At 40.7% G+C, this 17,841-nt stretch overlaps 1 protein-coding gene across 3 annotated transcripts; it reads left to right on the top strand.

Moving 5' to 3' along the window:
* The first annotated feature begins 1,515 nt into the window (after positions 1-1,515).
* scaf11 (SR-related CTD-associated factor 11) lies at positions 1,516-10,679 on the top strand. 3 transcript variants are annotated; one of them, XM_055190391.2, is made up of 15 exons: positions 1,516-1,737; positions 2,104-2,155; positions 2,303-2,436; positions 2,570-2,647; positions 2,723-2,802; positions 2,898-2,971; positions 5,306-5,340; positions 5,422-5,522; positions 5,638-5,754; positions 5,958-6,031; positions 6,123-8,168; positions 8,941-9,260; positions 9,340-9,513; positions 9,591-9,710; positions 9,931-10,679. In XM_055190391.2, exons 2-15 carry the CDS (start codon positions 2,134-2,136, stop codon positions 10,039-10,041), a joined length of 3,486 nt encoding a protein of 1,161 aa, XP_055046366.2. In that variant the 5' UTR covers positions 1,516-1,737; positions 2,104-2,133; the 3' UTR covers positions 10,042-10,679. The 3 variants fall into 3 exon arrangements, with proteins under 3 accessions (XP_055046366.2, XP_055046365.2, XP_055046364.2); XM_055190390.2 differs by having other exon boundaries at positions 2,072-2,155; positions 9,337-9,513; XM_055190389.2 differs by having other exon boundaries at positions 1,517-1,737; positions 9,337-9,513.
* Positions 10,680-17,841: the final 7,162 nt, after the last annotated feature.

Genomic DNA, 17,841 nt, shown 5'->3' with positions numbered 1-17,841 from the left:
AAAAGGTAAAAACCCCAAAGTAAACAATTATCATCTCCAACTTAAATCTCTTTTCTTGGACTACAACAAACACACAGATTGTAGGCAACAGTTTACTTCCTGGGATTAGTCATGAAGAGAAGACCAACATTATCAAAATTCCTTCCACTTCAGAGCCTGCAAGTTAACTCCTGTTAGCAACCGAATCTTTTAAACATGTTAAGGAGCGTCATGTTTCTGGCTGACATCAGAAGTATTCGGGCCAATCACGACGTATAGGGGTGCGTTTCCCAAAAGCATTGTTACTAACTAAGTTAGCAACTTTGTTGGTTGCAATGCAATTTCCCAGTGCCAGCCAAGTTGCTGACAGGTTGGCGAGGATGCTTTTGGGAAACGCACCCCAGATTAGCTGACAAATCAGGGACACCGCTTTCAAATCTGTGCGTTTCAGGAAGAGAGTGAAAGCTGGAGCCACAAAAATGTATGGTATGTGGAAAATAATGTGTGTTTTTTTTTACCATAAACCACGCGAACACATTGTATTATGCCAAATACACAAAATAACATTGTTTTTTAGCAATGAAATAGGTGCTCTTTAATTGATTAAAGCCGATTGAATGTATGATTGGCTCATTTTGCATTTATTATACACAACAGTGTCCTCTGCTGGACATTTAAATGGATGGCATGAAAATACAATATTATAATTTAAAAAATGTAAAAACAGCGAGGGCTTTGAACAGAAAAACAATCATTTTACAAATGACATCAATAATTACATATAAACACATGATAATACAGTTGATTAGATAACAAACGGCGAGGTCAAATAACATTTAAATGCAGAAATAATTTGGGGGAGAGACAAATTAACGGGAAAAGATTACCAAGGGGGAGGAGCAAACTGTTGGGCGTCATCTCCTATTGGCCAGATGTTGATGGACAATGACGTGATCCCTCCTTATTTTTTATGTTATGTTCTTTTTCTTTTTTCTTTAAATTATATTCTGTTTTTACTTTTTTAAAAATATTATGTGTACAATTATAAGGATTGTTTAAATATTGTTTACAATGTAGGAATAATGCCCTAAATAATAATAAAATAAAAAAGGATAATGCGAAATAGATATATTTTTATTTATTTTTATGCAGCAAAACTGTACAATGTGATATATACTCTACAACAACCCCCCCGCCAAGTTTGACGCAAACAAATTATAATATCATACAGCTTAAAGAACAACGTTTTGTCCAATAATATAGCATATTAATTAATTTAAATTAAATATTTTTAATTTCTCTCATTCTTGTAGTGATGTTTGTTAGGTTTGACACTTTTATTTGTGTTTGAAAGACACATTCTCTGTAATCTTTTATTTAATCCGTCATATTTTAATATCTTATTACTTGTGTGTAATGTCACTACCTGAAGAGTAAAATCGGCGCCCTCTTGTGTATATATTTGTAATTGCAGTAGTATGAAGTCGCATAAGCCCTTCTACCGATTTTCATTTCCGTGAACTTTATTCCCGACGTGATGACGCAGGAAGTCTCCCGGCATGCCGCGCTGCAGCGACGCTCCGCGTTGAAGAGGCGAAACTGCAGCCTCTGACCCACATGTGGCCGGACGGCTTTAAATCTACAGTTATTACAAGCACAAGTGCCGATGAAAGTTCGCGAAAAGTGCGTGTTTTTGTGCTGACGAGCGTGCTGCGTGCTCGTATATGACCTGAGGCCTGTGGCGGTAAGCGCGCGGAGGTGAGTGTGTGTGGATGACAGCAGATGCTAACACGGCTAGCCGCGTCACACTGATAAACAAGAGTGTAAACTAGTAAACACTGCCTGTAAACACTTTTACAGAGCAAAATATATGTTTCACAAAGTGTTACCCGCAATAATCGTTCTTATTAGATTGAATTTAGTGAGTATAAAGTGTTAAAATGGCTCTGTTTTACCTCAGGTAGCCCAAACTTCAGCTGTGTTGTTGAAGAGTAAATAAAGCGACTGAATTAAGACACAGTGACCGAGTTACAAAATGATTAATGATTTCTTATTGTATTTAAATAGAAGCTTACACTACTACATTATGTAGGGGGGTTCTTTGTTTTCTTTTTTTAAATCTAGTCTCAGAGCAGCTGTGACCTGGAGCCAAAGATGCAAGAGGGGCCAGGAAAGGGTGAGTGAGGTTTGACTTTCACCAGTTTGTGTTTCTACCTAAACAGCTGAGTTGTTCACTCTCTCTTTACTGCATTTAAGTCATTTGAGTATCTGTGGTTGTTTCTGATGGACCCGAAAGTTTATTGTAATTTTTGTGTGTTCTCAGGTGGACAAAGTTTGGAGGATGAGGCAGCCCATCGCTGTCCTATCTGTCTGAACCAACCCAGGCGGGCAGATAGAGCGGTACCGGACGGCTGCTCGCATGTTTACTGCTCTGCCTGTATTCTCCGCTGGGCGCAGGTCAGGGCCTCCCCAATTCACAATATCACACCTATCAAATCACACTTATGATTAATTGATTCATTCAGATGAAATGCATACAGTAAACTGTGTGCACTACGATTAAAAGCTTATTGCGTGTGGCTGGTTACAGATGGTTCAGTCCTGCCCAGTGGATCGCAGACCCATCAGAATGATCTACCTGCAGGGCTCCTCGCAGCAGTGCATCAAGGTCAGATGCCCGTCTGATGTTCTGGATGTCACTCTAAAGGGATTTAAAGCTAATTTAAAGGTTTCTCTCTTTCAGCTTCCTGTGAAAGTGACCCAGCTGTCAGAGTCGCACATGTGCAGTGGTCAAGACGCTCAAAAGATGTGTCATGTCTCTGTGTAAGTGCCATCACACTGTGTGCGTGTGTGTGCTTGTGTTTGTTTAGTTTACTTATTCATCTGAATGTTTCTGCATTTCATTGTGATGCTTACAGAGAAGAGACCGAAGAAACCAAGAGACTGCAAAAGAAAAAACTTAATGCCAAACAGAAACGCCACAATCGAAAATGTAAGTATTATTGGCCAATTTTTGATTGTTTTGTTTGTGAAGTGAGTTTCATTTGAATTGAGAATTCAGTGTTTCAAGAATAATTTAGATTAAAACCTAAGCTCTCTTGTTAGCATCTGACGCATGGTATTGATTAAAACATTATATTATTTGAGAATATCTAGTTGTGCGTTACAGACGTAAATATAGTTTGTTTTATGTAAACAACAATCTGAAACAGATATTTATTAAACTAGATATTTGTTAAAGAGCACCTTTTGTCCGATTCACATTTTAAATTTCCTTTGGTGTGTAAGTGTGTAAAGAGAGAGCAAAGTGTGATATGCAAAAGGTACAAACCCCAAAGTAAACGATTACGCGAGTTATCGTCTCCAACGTAAATCTTTTTTCTTGGACTACAACAAACGCACAGATTGTAGGCAACAGTTTACTCCTTGGGATTGATGATGTAGACAAGTCCGACATATCATAATTCCTCCCGCTTCGGACTTAAAGCCTGAAAGTTAACTCCTGTTAGGGGGCGTGCACACCAAAGCTTTTAAACGTGGCTGAAAACGCCTGGAGGACACTGATTGCCAGCTGTTTTTTCAGCTGAGCGCCAGCTTTCTTCAGCCGAATGCTTTGGTAGCAGTGATACTTGAGCTGTGAGCCGGTTGGTTGTTGTGATATTTGTCCTGCCCCTCCTCCACTGTGATTGGACGGTATAACACTGACATTGACGAGCAGAGGTTTTCACCCAAAGTTGAATATCTGTCAACTATCGACGCTCAGCGCTGAAAAACCACGAGGTCCGGTTTTCAACGCGGAAAAAACGCTAGCTGCTGGCTTATTTGAACAACGCCAAGCTTCCATTGGAAACATTTGAAAATATGCGCAGGTCACAGCCGTAAAAGCTTTGGTGTGCACGCCCCTTAGCAAACGAATCTTTCAAACATGGTAAGGAGCATTACGTTTCCAGCTGACGTCACAGGTATTCAGTCCAGTCACAAAGTACAGATTAGCTGGCCAGGGTGGGACACGAAGCTTTTCAAATCTGTACATTACAGGAAGAGAGTGAAATCTGGAGCTACAAAAATGTACAGTATGTGGAAATAATGTGTTTTTTTAACCATAAATCACACAAACACATTGTATTACACCAAATACACAAAATAACATTGTTTTTTAGCAATAAAATAGGTGCTCTTTAATGTTATTTATTAACGGCAGAGTAAATGCTGTATAATAATGTGTAACAAACTGCTATGATAATTCACTATTTCACTTGTTGAGAATTGTCTAATGAAGGTTAACATTTTAATTTTGGCAGGCCTAATAATTTAGTAAAATTTTAAATCTGTATATTAGTTGGGGATGTGCATTTCTTTTTCTATTTAGCTGTTAACGCTAACTAGAGGTCTTCACAGGGCCACTTGGATCCGAAAACCGGAGGTCCAACCTGAGCTTTTTTCTCACTTAGCTTTCCGATCAGAAAAACGCATGAAGTGACCAGGTGTAAAAAGGCTCTAATGGTGCGTTCACAACAGCGCGGTAGAGGCGGCAAAAATACGCTAATCGCACGTAGTTGGACGCTTGAACATTTTGAATTTACTCGCTTCATTCGCGCGTGAAATTCTAGTCATTAGAGACATTCACACGGAAAAGTCGCATAATGGGAGGGGCTTCTGTGACTCAGATTTTTGAACTCGCGCGTTTCCCGCGGCAATGCTCAAAGTTCCGCACCATTCGTGCCGTAAGATGCCTAATCGTGTCTTTGCAGTTACTTAACATGTAAATCACCCGCGCTTTCCGCCTCTACCGTGTCTGGTGTGAACGCCCAGTAAAAGTTTCACATGTGCCTCGGACACGGGTTGGGTATTATATTAGCGGCCTCTGGTCTCAGGTGATTTAAAATGAATGTGTTTTTGCCAAATGAACCCGATAAGACCCGAACTATCTCGCGTGTGTATTGAGTCCTTTTTCAACCCCCCTCTGTTTGCTAAGAGCGCTTGCGACATCCTGTGGCTTGCGGTAGTTCCATTTTCTTTGATCCAGACCTGTCGGTGCCGTTTACAGTTTGCCATTGGTTCGGGTCGGACTACTAATATTTGTGCTACACAGTTGCCCCACAGACTCTTAAACTGACACACCCACGATCACATTTTAAACCATTATGACTTTTGTTTGTAAAATGTCTTGATCCCAGTCGTCACATTGTTTTGATTTGATGAGATTCACACCGCAAAGACAGCTGAAGCGGTGAAATGTTATAAGCAGATCTTGTCAAACAAAACAGCTGAAGTAGATCTTTACAGAAACCTTTCATGAAATTAATAGTTTTGAACTCATTAACAGGTCACTCGGAAGCATTTGTGAATAAAAACAGAAAGGTTAGTCCTGCACTGTTTATTCTTTGTTTAGTAATATTCATAAAAGTTAAGCGTCATATAATCCAGCTCTTTATCATGCAGATGATTGGAGACTCATGTCATGCTCTCCAGCGCTCTCAACATTTTCACTCATCACTGCCCAGCCAACAGGGGGCGACAGTCGGTACTGTGACTCATATCATGTAAGCATGCGCTAACGCGTTTCCTTTTTTACATAAAGTTGTTAAGTGTTGAAACATCAAGTGTCTTGTTTGTTTTTGCAGTTTGTTTATGTTAGTTTTCCGTTTGTTGTTGTAGAACTGAATCTGTCGAGCTTTGTGAGGAGTTGTCGGATGACATCCAGTGGAGGAGATTGCAGAGGAAATCCCGATGGTTACCTGCCTCTGCACCTGCCCCCTCAATAGGTGTAATTGGGTGAGAAACATGTCAATGTCAAGATATTTCTGTCACGGTTTTTGTATTTGAAAAACTATTTTCAGTTTCAATGAGATGGCGAAAACGAATAATCTTTAAATAGTTTTATTTAATCTTTGATTTTGTTTGGTTTTATCCAAGTTTAAATTACTATGTAAATAATAAAAAACTTGTAAGAGGTTTTGCTTACTGGTTATATTTAGGGTGTCGCTGCGTTCACACCTGCTTCTGTCAGCTGTCTCTGCGTCTCTCAATCTTATGCTGTCAGAAAACTCAGGTGAGGGATCACTTTAAAATACCATTCAATACAGCGTTATATATGGATTGTGTTTTTACATTCCTCACATATCTTGTTCTGCGTTTCTCAGTTCCTTTCGGCAGAGTTTGTGCCGTCACATGCCCCAAAGGTGAGGAGAGAAAGGGTAGCAGAGGTTCTGGGTCAAAGAGCTCAGCAAAACCAGCAGAAGCTGTTCCGACAAGACGCTCCTCTCGGCACAGTCGCTCCGAGACAGAGGATACTGCTGCTGAACAATCCCAGACAACAGATTCAGATACGTCCTCTTCCACCAACCATTCAACTACATCACAAAACGAATCCAGTGCTTCTTCGAGCGAGGGCCAGCAAGAGAGCAATCAAAGAGTGAAGACAAAAGATGATCCAGTGGAGAGACAAGAAGAGGAACAGAAATCTGAGCCTGAGAATCATGAAGATGATGAAGTATTAAAGGAAGAAGAATCAGAAGAAACTGAAGCAGACCAGGAACCTAAAGAAGATGAGAGTTCTGATCAAGCCAATAATGATCCAGAACCAGCAGATCCAGAGCAGAAGATGGAGAAGGCGAATGAGAAGAGTCCTGATGAGAATGAATGTGTTTCCACTGATGCTAATAGCCCTGAAAAAGAAACTACCACAATAGAGGAAAAGGCCAGCATGAATACTGTTGATCATGAAGACAATCAGGAACTTTCACCCGGTGTCATGACAAAATGTGATGAAGTTCAAGCATCAAAGGAGATAGACAGTCCACCTTCTTTTGGTGCAGACCTGCTAAAGCTTGGTTCTCAAAATGTTGAACCAACATCATACACTTCAAACAAGATCACTGACTTGGAACCTGAATCTGAGACCACAGCAGAAAACACAGATGAAGGTCTCACACAAGAGTCTAGCAGCTTTCCTTCGGAGTCTCCCAACCTTCTGGATCAGAGCACCGGTCCATCAGATCAACAACTCCCACAAGTGAATGCCACCTCGTTAGAGACTTTGGACACTAATGCAGGAACCCATCAAGACAACACTGACCTCATTCCCATGGAGTGTGATTCACCTGCGTCCGTGAATGAAGACCATGCTGCAGTTGAGATGGATTCCAGCGTCAACGTGCCCCAGCGGCCCAGTCAAGAGCCTGTGCACAAGTCTGAATCGTGTAAGGAGCCGAAAGGCTCAGACAAGAGGGATGGGCGATCACGCAGGTCTCGCTTTCATTCACCTACGACAACCTGGTCTTCTAGCAAGGAGTCTAGAAGTGAAGGGTCACGCAGATCAAGATCACGAGATAGAAGCACCAAAACCCGATCCACATCAAGGAGCCGTGAGCAACAAGAGGATGACCAAGATGGTAGACCGAACCATAGCAGAGAACGCAGTCGTAGTAGAGAGCGGAGTCGCAGGCGATGCAGTCGAAGTCGTTCGAGGTCCAGAACCAGAAACCGGACTGGACGCAGGAGCCCCTCTCCGGAGCGCGTGGACCACAGCGGACACTCTCCTCGGAAAAGGGAGTCTTGGGGTGGCGACGGTTGGCAGGCTGGAGGTGGTGAAAGAGGTTTCCGCAATTCCAGCTGGAGGAACAATTCAGAGATACCTAGTAATTTCACAGGAAGAGAGCCTAATTCATCTAACAACGGCAACTTCCACGAAGCATCGCCAGATCGAGGCAGAAATGAGAACCCAGACTGGGTGAGGACTTGGACGGATACTGAAACCAGAGGACGTGAGCAAAGGCGAGATGAAAGTGTGGTTGATCCACCTGCAGAGTCCTGGTCACGGGGTGGCTGGAATGTTGAGCAGGGTCAGCGTTCGGCAGGACGTGGCAGAGGTGCACACTGGCCATCCAACCAGCAGGGGGAACAAGGAGAAAATTGGAGGCAACGTACTTCTTTCTCAGGGACAGCTAATAACACGGATTCATACAATCGGTTTAACGAAAACAGAGTTGGAACAAAAAGAAAAGAGCCAGAGGGCTCTGATTCGGCAGTGGATCGTTCAGGGTGGTCGTCGGCATCGAGCTGGGCCGTGCGTCGGACTCTTCCTGCTGATGTTCAGAACTACTACTCGCGCAGGGACAGAGGCAGCAGCAACGTCTGGAACAGACAAGAGGAGGATCAAAGTGCGCCTGGTGTCTCGAAACAAGCAGGTCTGTCTTCATCCAAAAATGTATATACAGTTATGTGTAAACTACGGTGAATCTTGCAAAACCACATTTTTAACACCACATAATGCTAATATTACTATACAATAATAAATCTTTTAGGGTGTTACATTCAACTAAGTCCCACTTATAGGCTAGGAACTACACTCTTATTCTGGCGTAATAATCAAGGACTTTGCTGCCGTAACATGGCTGCAGGCGGCACAATGATATTACGCACTGCCTGAAAATTATCACAGGTTTAGCGATGCAAGCAAAGTATTATTTTGTTTTTGTTTGTTTGTTGGTCACGAAGTACAAGGTAGATGAGAAAAACTAGGATTCTGTGTGTATTCAACGCGCCGCCAGTGTTGTTTACATTGCGTGGAATGGTGTGCTCTGATTTGTTGAGCGGATTTATTGCTTTCTGCAGAAAAGGAGGAGTGGCGTTTATTGCTTTTTGGAAAAAAGGGAGAAAAATTAACAGAATAACACTGTGGACACTGGATTTTGCGTAAAATAAAGAATTTACTTTTTAATACTGACCAGATACAATACTGATTTTAACGATAACTTTTTTTTTAATGGTGTTTATTGCGTTTTGAAACCAAACTCTTCATATGCTTTTGCTATTATGATGCTCAAAAATGCATTTTAAATGAAAAAATTATTGGCTACAGGGAGACTTTAAATGGTTTTGATATTAATGTGATGATGTTTTAGGAGTAAAAGGTTTTGCATTGAATAACACAACCGCATGTCCACTTCCATATTTCAGATCCCCCTCAGAATGAACCAAAGGCCCCACTATCCACAGAGGCTGTCCCCCAACCCTTGCCTGCCCTGATGCCCCATCAGTTGGGCATGGTAGGGGTCCTCCGTTACCCCATGGCACCTTTGGTCCCCAGAGCTCCTGCTCCAGGCCTGCAGCCTGCTCAGTTCGGCATGCCTCCTCCTGTATCAGTACATCTGCACCCAGCTGGACCTCTCCTTCAGGTCCCAACCATTGCTGTACAGGGGCTGCCACCGCCACCCCCACCGCCTCCACCTGTGCAACAAGGGGGCTTCACTGCACCCAACGAAGGCCACATGCCACAGGTAGCCACAACTTTGCATGTGTTTTTTGTCTCTTTGTTTAGTGATACTCTCCATTAGTGACGCATATGTTTTACAGCAGGTGATGCCTAACTTCTCGGCCCCAGGCAAACCTTCTTTCAAACCCATGCCAACCAAAGTGGGTGCCTCCCTGCATCACCCCACAGGGACACTTAGTGTTGCCCAACCATCGTCTACCACCCCCCAGCCCACCTCTCATAGTAAGGCCCATGCTGACAGTTCAAAGAAAGAGAAGGTCAGTGTGCGCATTAAAGTAAAGTTTTGCTTCTTTAAAGTGTCTCGCTTTTTAAAACGAATTTCATTTTCAAACAGAAGTTGCAGATTCAGGAGCGTGCCGTCAGTGAGGTCAAAGCAGCAATTAAGCCATATTATCAAAAGAATGAAATTAACAAAGAGGAATATAAAGAGATTGTACGCAAAGCTGTGGAAAAGGTAAGTGTTATTAGTGGTTTGAGCGGTTGTTATGTGGGGTTGTGACCAACCAATCAAAATCAAGCATTCCAAGAGCTGTTTAATAACAAAATTGTAACTTGTTATAAGGCAAATGATTTATTATTCTGGTTTGTTGGCTTCTGCTGGTCAGGAGGAAGAATTACTGTGTTTTCCTGTAATTTTAAGTCTGTATATGGTAATGTTCATGTTATTCCCTCAGGTGTGCCACAGCAAGAGTGGAGAGGTGAACTCTGATAAGGTGGCCAACCTGGTGAAGGCGTACGTGGACAAATACAAACGCATTCGCAAAAACAAATCGGAGAAGAGCTGAGACTCGCTGCTCTGCTGAATGCACAAGTGCAATTTCAGGTGTCACTGACTGGAGCTCTTCTTAACATATTTACATACAAGAATGAAGATTTTTCTAGAGATGACATATTTTGTTTAATTTGGATTTGATATAGTGCAAATGCCCTTTATTGGATTGTGTCTCATGGGTTTGTGTGCGTGGGGGGGATCATGAGCTGTAATACGGGGAGGGTTAAGGGTTTGTAATGTTGCTTTAATTTCAGTTTGCTTTTAAGTTTAAAGTAGCAAAAAAACGAATAATGAAAGCAGTGATATGATTCGAGCGGTACTACTGGACTTGCCCTTTCTGTCTCTCTCGCTCTCTTTCTCAGTAGTCGTCTTATGGACTTCATCATAAGGTGTTGATTTTCCCTTTAGAAGCATCAAAACAATCTGGAATATATGTGCGTTAGCTTTATTATGCCCTGCAGATCCCTGAATGTGTGTGCATTTGAATGTCAGTGTGCGATTAAATCATAATCTTGTGTGAAACACGGGTAGTTTGTCTTTGAGCTAAGATGATTTTTGTCATATTCAGGTAAAAGTCCTTACTCTGTTCATGCAGTTCAATCACTGTGTATGTTTATATCCTCCTTAAATAAACCAGCTCTCTCTACCCTGTCCTGTGTCATCTTCCTGAAACCCCTGCTTGTGTTTACCAATGCAAATCAGGTGGATCTAGAAACCAGGACAGGGAGCTTGCATGTGAAAATAATTCTCAAATGATCTGTTTTAAACCTTTTAAGAGGCTTGGTACTTTTTAAACTTGTGATGTACATTAACAACAACAATTAATTTCATCAATAAAACTCTCAATTCATCGAAAACATTGAACACTAAAATGTAGAATTAACAATAAATAAAGCAGTAAATAAAATTTTACATGTTATTACATTAGCTTCATTTGTCGTTAAAAACTATATACCATAAACACTTCACTAGTTTCAACAACAGGACTCTCTTCTACACATACCGTTTTCAATAATCGAGCTGTCCAAACTGAAAACATCTTCCAGTGACATATCTTAAAATACATCAGTGCTCTTTGTTTTGCCTGAAAATGCACACAGGAAATGTTTTTAGTAGGGTTTGTTAAAACTAGTTATATTTCCTAATTAAACTAAGGTCTAGTTCTTGCTTATTCTAATTGCTGTCTGGGAAACCACCCCAATAGGTCTTAACTATTACTGTGTTTTTTCTACTTTTCCTTATGTAAATTTAAATATGAGTTAAATAACTGTCACCCTTTTGAGTGGGGGGGGGTGAGAAGTTGATTTGCACTTCAAATGAATATAACTCTGGCATTTTTTGGTCTAGAAGCCTAATCTTGCTCTTGTTTTAAAGAAGACAATTTAAGGTGACATGTGACATATAGTAGGATTATCAATGTTTTAGGCGCACTCTTATCATAAATGAATCAATTACTCTCCCTACATAATTTATTTTATAAAACACTGAAAATATCTGTATTCTAGAGGCTTAGACCTTTCCAAAGATATATAGTTTGTCACGATTCGATGAACATTTACATCCAAAATATTGAAGTAAAGTCAGGTGTTCCTCAGGAGGAAAGGTGACAGTAGAAGGGTTAAGATGCAAAAACCTCTCTAAAGTGCTAAACCTCTAAGTGCTGACATGTTTTCTTGTAAATTAGCATTTTTAATGAATTCTGTCAACAATTAAGCGGATTTGAAGTGAAGGTTTGTAATTTACACAGATCGCCACAGGAGGGCGTTGTTCATTACTCCTCTACCTTGAGTTACTTTAAAATCTTAATCTTAAAACCTTTAAAGTGCTTTAAAGTGTCATTATATCCTGAACAGCGATGTAATTTACACAGATCACCACAGGAGGGCGTTGTTCATTTAATTCCCCTACCTTGAGTTTAAAATCTTAATCTTTAAAATGTCATTATAGTCTGAACAGCGATGTAATTTACACAGATCACCACAGGAGGGCGTTGTTCATTTTTACTCCTCTACCTTGAGTTTAAAAATCTTAATCTTTAAAATGTCATTATAATCTGAACAGCGATGTAATTTACACAGATCGCCACAAGGGGGCGTTGTTCATTTCATTCTTCTACTACCTTGAGTTTAAAATCTTAATCTTTAAAATGTCATTATAATCTGAACAGCGATGTTATCTACACAGTTCACCACAGGAGGGCGTTGTTTATTTCATTCCTCTACCTTGAGTTTAAAAATCTTAATCTTTAAAGTGTCATTATAGTCTGAACAGCAATGTAATTTACAAAGATCACCACAGGAGGGCGTTGTTCATTTAATTCCCCTACCTTGAGTTTAAAAATCTTAATCTTTAAAGTGTCGTTATAGTCTGAACAGCGATGTAATTTACACAGATAACCACAGGAGGGCGTTGTTCATTTAATTCTTCTACCTTGAGTTTAAAATCTTAATCTTTAAAATGTCATTATAGGCCCTGTCCCAAATGGCGCACTTCATGTGGACTTTCGGTCTCGTGGCCTTAAATTGCGCGTGCTCGCTTAGTCCACGAGTCCGTAGGGTGTCCCATCTGTCATTTTTACGCTTTGAAGTGTGCTCATCAGCGCCTCCTTTGCCCCCTTGATGCGGTCTTCAGCGAAGCCCGCACTGCAGCAGGCTTCGCGCACTTTACCAACCCAGAAGTCCTTGCGAAAGAGCAATCAGACCAATCAGACGACGGAAGGGAGGAGCTCACACTGACGGGCAACTTCTCTACCTATTTCCGGTGTGACGCTCGAGTCTGTCCCAAAATACGACTCCGTTGCACCCACGTGGACTCGTATTAAGGGTCCCTAAAGTCTGGACTACGTGATGTCATCAAAGTGTGGACTCTGAGGAGGACCACAAGTCCGGAGTGTGCCATTTGGGACAGGACCATAGTCTGAACAGCAATGTAATTTACACAGATCACCACAGGAGGGCGTTGTTCATTTTTACTGCTCTACTTTGAGTTTAAAATCCTTATCTTTAAAGTGTCATTATAGTCTGAACAGCGATGTAATTTACACAGATCACCACAGGAGGGCGTTGTTCATTTTTACTGCTCTACTTTGAGTTTAAAATCCTTATCTTTAAAGTGTCATTATAGTCTGAACAGCGATGTAATTTACACAGATCGCCACAGGGGGGCGTTGTTCATTTCATTCCTCTACCTTGAGTTTAAAAATCTTTATCTTTATAGTGTCATTATAATGATTATAGTCTAAACAGCGATGTAATTTACACAAATCACCACAGGAGGGCGTTGTTTCTATTTACTCCTATACCTTGAGTTTAAAAATCTTAATTTTTAAAGTGTCATTACAGTATAAACAGCGATGTAATTTACACAGATCACCACAGGAGGGCGTTGTTCCTATTTACTCATATACCTTGAGTTTAAAAATCTTAATCTTTACAGTGTCATTATAGTCTAAACAGCGATGTAATTTACACAGATCGCCACAGGGGGCGTTGTTCATTTAATTCCCCTACCTTGAGTTTAAAAATCTTAATCTTTATAGTGTCGTTATAATGATTATAGTCTAAACAGCTATGTAATTTACACAGATCGCCACAGGGGGCGTTGTTCATTTAATTCCCCTACCTTGAGTTTAAAAATCTTAATCTTTATAGTGTCGTTATAATGATTATAGTCTAAACAGCTATGTAATTTACACAGATCGCCACAGGGGGCGTTGTTCATTTAATTCCCCTACCTTGAGTTTAAAAATCTTAATCTTTAAAGTGTCATTATAATCTGAACAGCGATGTTATTTACACAGATCACCACAGGAGGGCGTTGTTCATTTTTACTCCTCTACCTAATCTTTAAAGTGTCATTATAGTCTGAACAGCAATGTAATTTACAAAGTTCACCACAGGAGGGCGTTGTTCATTTAATTCCCCTACCTTGAGTTTAAAATCTTAATCTTTAAAATGTCATTATAGTCTGAACAGCGATGTAATTTACACAGATAACCACAGGAGGGCGTTGTTCATTTTTACTCCTCTACCTTGAGTTTAAAATCTTAATCTTTAAAGTGTCATTATAGTCTGAACAGCGATGTAATTTACACAGATAACCACAGGAGGGCGTTGTTCATTTTTACTCCTCTACCTAATCTTTAAAGTGTCATTATAGTCTGAACAGCGATGTAATTTACACAGATCACCACAGGAGGGCGTTGTTCATTTTTACTCCTCTACCTAATCTTTAAAGTGTCATTATAGTCTGAACAGAGATGTAATTTACCCAGATCACCACAGGAGGGCGTTGTTCCTATTTACTCATATACCTTGAGTTTAAAAATCTTAATCTTTACAGTGTCATTAAGTCTAAACAGCGATGTAATTTACACAGATCGCCACAGGGGGGCGTTGTTCATTTCATTCTTCTACCTTGAGTTTAAAAATCTTAATCTTTAAAGTGTCATTATAATGATTATAGTCTAAACAGCGATGTAATTTACACAGATCGCCACAGGGGGCGTTGTTCATTTAATTCCCCTACCTTAAGTTTAAAAATCTTAATCTTTAAAGTGTCATTATAGTCTGAACAGCAATGTAATTTACACAGAGCGCCACAGGAGGGCGTTGTTCATTTTTACTCCTCTATCTTGAGTTTAAAACGGGTGTGCATCACAAGGCTATGTTTACATCTGAATGATCTAAAAAGAAACCGCAAAAGTGGCGTTGCATTATCACTTTTTATTTCGCGTTTATACAAGTGTCTTGAGGGGAATATCTGTGTGCATATGGTGACGCAAAAGTGTGTGGTATTCGATGTAGTATGCACTCCAGGCGGCTAGGTGGCCATGTGAAGCAATGACACAAAACAACACCAAGTCTGTATGCCTGCGTACAACCTTCTTCCTGGTTCTCCCAGGTCTCGTCCAAAGTCGCCTGGTTTGCCTCCGATGAATTGGCGTATCCACAGTTTGACTGAGGTAATTAATGCGCATTCTCTGATCAGTAATACTAGATGTGAATATTTTGTACAACTGCTGGAAAGATTCTTGTATATTTATGAGAGCTGCTATGGCAACATGAAGGTCTGACGTATGGAAATAATCCGACATGTTTGTTGTTATTTTCCTGAACTGGCGCATGCCTGTGACATAAACGAGTACGCAACGAGAGCCACCGTGAGCTGACTTTTGCGTTTTACTCTTTAGACGAGAACGCGACGGTAGATCGTTTTTAAGATTTCCACTCTGCAAAGTGGTTTCACTTTTTTGCGTTTTTAAGCCCCCAAAACGCCGTCGCCGTGTAAACGAAAGGCACATTTGATAAAATATTTTTATGTTTTCACCCTCAAGCGTTTTCGTGTAAACAGGCCCTAAGTCTTGAGAAGTGAAGCCTCTGGCTATTTCATCGCCCCCTGGTGGCTGGCTGTAGTACAAGTCATAAACCCCGCCCAAAAGATGGTTTTGGTCCTTTAAGGTAGTTGTTATCACAATGATATATGTTCAAGTGTTCATTTTTGTGATAAGTTTCATTTTAGCTAGTAATTTGATGCTATAGAAACGGGGCATGTCGTTATGATTGGCGTGGTTGAATTGGTCGCCTGAGCGGTTGGGCGGAAGTTTGATACCGCGGCTCCGCCTCTGGCTCCACGGACGATTCCTTCTGCGCATGCCTTGGCTCCAAACTGACGTTTTTACGTAACATGGTGGCAACCATGGTCGGACATTTTTGGCTTTACAATGGAGGGAGGCGACGTCGCGTCGTCCATCTTTTTTTACAGTCTATGGTTTAAAATCCTAATCTTTACAGTGTCATTATAGTCTAAACAGCGATGTAATTTACACAGATCACCACAGGAGGGCGTTGTTCATGTTTACTCCTCTACCTTAAGTTTAAAAATCTTAATCTTTAAAGTGTCATTATAGTATGAACAACGATGCACAAAACCGGAGGGCACAACAATGTAGTGCACATGAATAACCACTGGAGAGGCCAGGACTGCAATTTTACACAAATTACCACCAGGGGCCCAGCAATGCAATGCACACAAATAACCACAGGAGAGGCCAGGAGTGCAATACATCAACACCAGAAGGCCCAACAATGGAGTGCAAACAAAAAAACAACATCGGAGGGCCCAGCAATGGAGTGTACATGAATCACCACTGGAGGCTACAGCAATAGATGGTTTCATCAGACGCACGTGCGGTGATGCAATTACACGTCTGGTCCGAACTTTACTTCCGATTTCAGTTTAAAGTATAAACTACCTTCAAAGGACTTTGTTGTTATTTATTCCTAGCGGAGTTTACCGGAAGTTACGTGTTGACCACGAAAGCCACTTGTTTATGTTGTTACTGCTGAAACCATCTATACATTGCACATAAATAACCAACAGAGAGGGTTGTAACTAGAAGGGATAAACCTACAGCCAAAATCTTGCTGGAATGAGCGCTGTTTTCAACCCTACCCCCAAACCTAACCCTAAACCCATCATCTCGCGAGATTTGTCTGTAGCTTTATTACTTTTAGTCAGAACCACCAGAGGGCCCAGCAATGTAATTCTCTGCCACGCCACTGAATTTGCACTGCTTAACATGGAATATTTTTATGATGAAAGACATGTTAAAAACATAAACTGTAAAAAATATGAGCATAGTGTCTGTGACGTCACCCATAGGTTTGTGAAGAGCTTTTTTGAAGCCAATGGTTGTTGGAGCCTGCCGTCGCCATCTTGGAGTACTACTCGTCGTCACAGTGCATTACTCGCAGATAACCAAAAATGGCCTAGCGCGGCAGTAGTGGCAGTTCACCCATCACTTAAATGGACACACCCTTGATTATGCAGAACTTTAAGGCTTGATATAATTTAAACGGATGAGTTACAAAATCATTCACCCCCCCTTACAGTTGTCATGAAGGGCAAATTAGCTATACAGACCAAAAACACTTTTTGTACTAGGCTGTAAACAAAGTATTTCCTGCTGCAAAGTTGGGTATTTCAACACAGGTGTCTATAGGAATTGACTCCCTTTTGGAGTCCCGTTTCTAGCGGTCAATGAATTGCAGTTTAAATCACTTCCGTATTGGCTTTATTAGAGAGATCCGATTGGTTGCCCCTCGTTGAAAACCGTTAATTGAACTTTAGTTCTTGAAAGTGAAAGCTCCACTCATAAATTTGCAGTTTTAACAGCGAGTGTAGGGGATCTGTTCAGAGATTTAACCATTTGAGCCCCAGGAACGAATATTTGAAAGTTTTGTTTCTCTCGCATTACTTTCAGCAATGTAATGGATGCAAATCACCACATGACCTGATTTACATGATTAAAGTTAGCATCATTTTGCATTTTTTTTAAAGTACAAACAGGGGTTAGTTCCAGACACTGAAGTTTATACGTTTTTATTGAACATTCATCAACGGCCATCAGAAAGGACCTCTGGTGAAAAGACTGATGTTGTACAAAACATACCAGAGCGGCTTTCTGTGCAAGCTTTGCTGTGTTAAATAGATTTTTCTAGAAATCCCGTGCAATTTGAATCACTTTGAATTAATGAATATGTGAAGAATTATATTCATTAGTAAAGAAATTAGATCATCAGAGAGAAGCTTTCTATTAACAAATGTCAGAAGTGTTTCGTTTAAAGGGGACATTTCACAAGACTTTTTTAAGACGTCAAATCAATCTTTGGTGTCCCCAAAGTACATATGTGAAGTTCTAGCTAAAAATACTCCACAGATAATTTATTGCATCATGTTAAAATTGCAACCTTGTAGATGTGGGCCAAAATGTGCCTTTTTTGGGTGTGTCCTTTAAATGCAAATGAGCTGA

This window comes from Misgurnus anguillicaudatus, chromosome 1, assembly GCF_027580225.2.
Source record: "Misgurnus anguillicaudatus chromosome 1, ASM2758022v2, whole genome shotgun sequence".
In the NCBI taxonomy this organism is placed as follows: domain Eukaryota; kingdom Metazoa; phylum Chordata; class Actinopteri; order Cypriniformes; family Cobitidae; genus Misgurnus; species Misgurnus anguillicaudatus.
The sequence above is the reverse complement of the archived record's forward strand: the minus strand, read 5'-3'. Positions and strand labels throughout refer to the sequence as shown.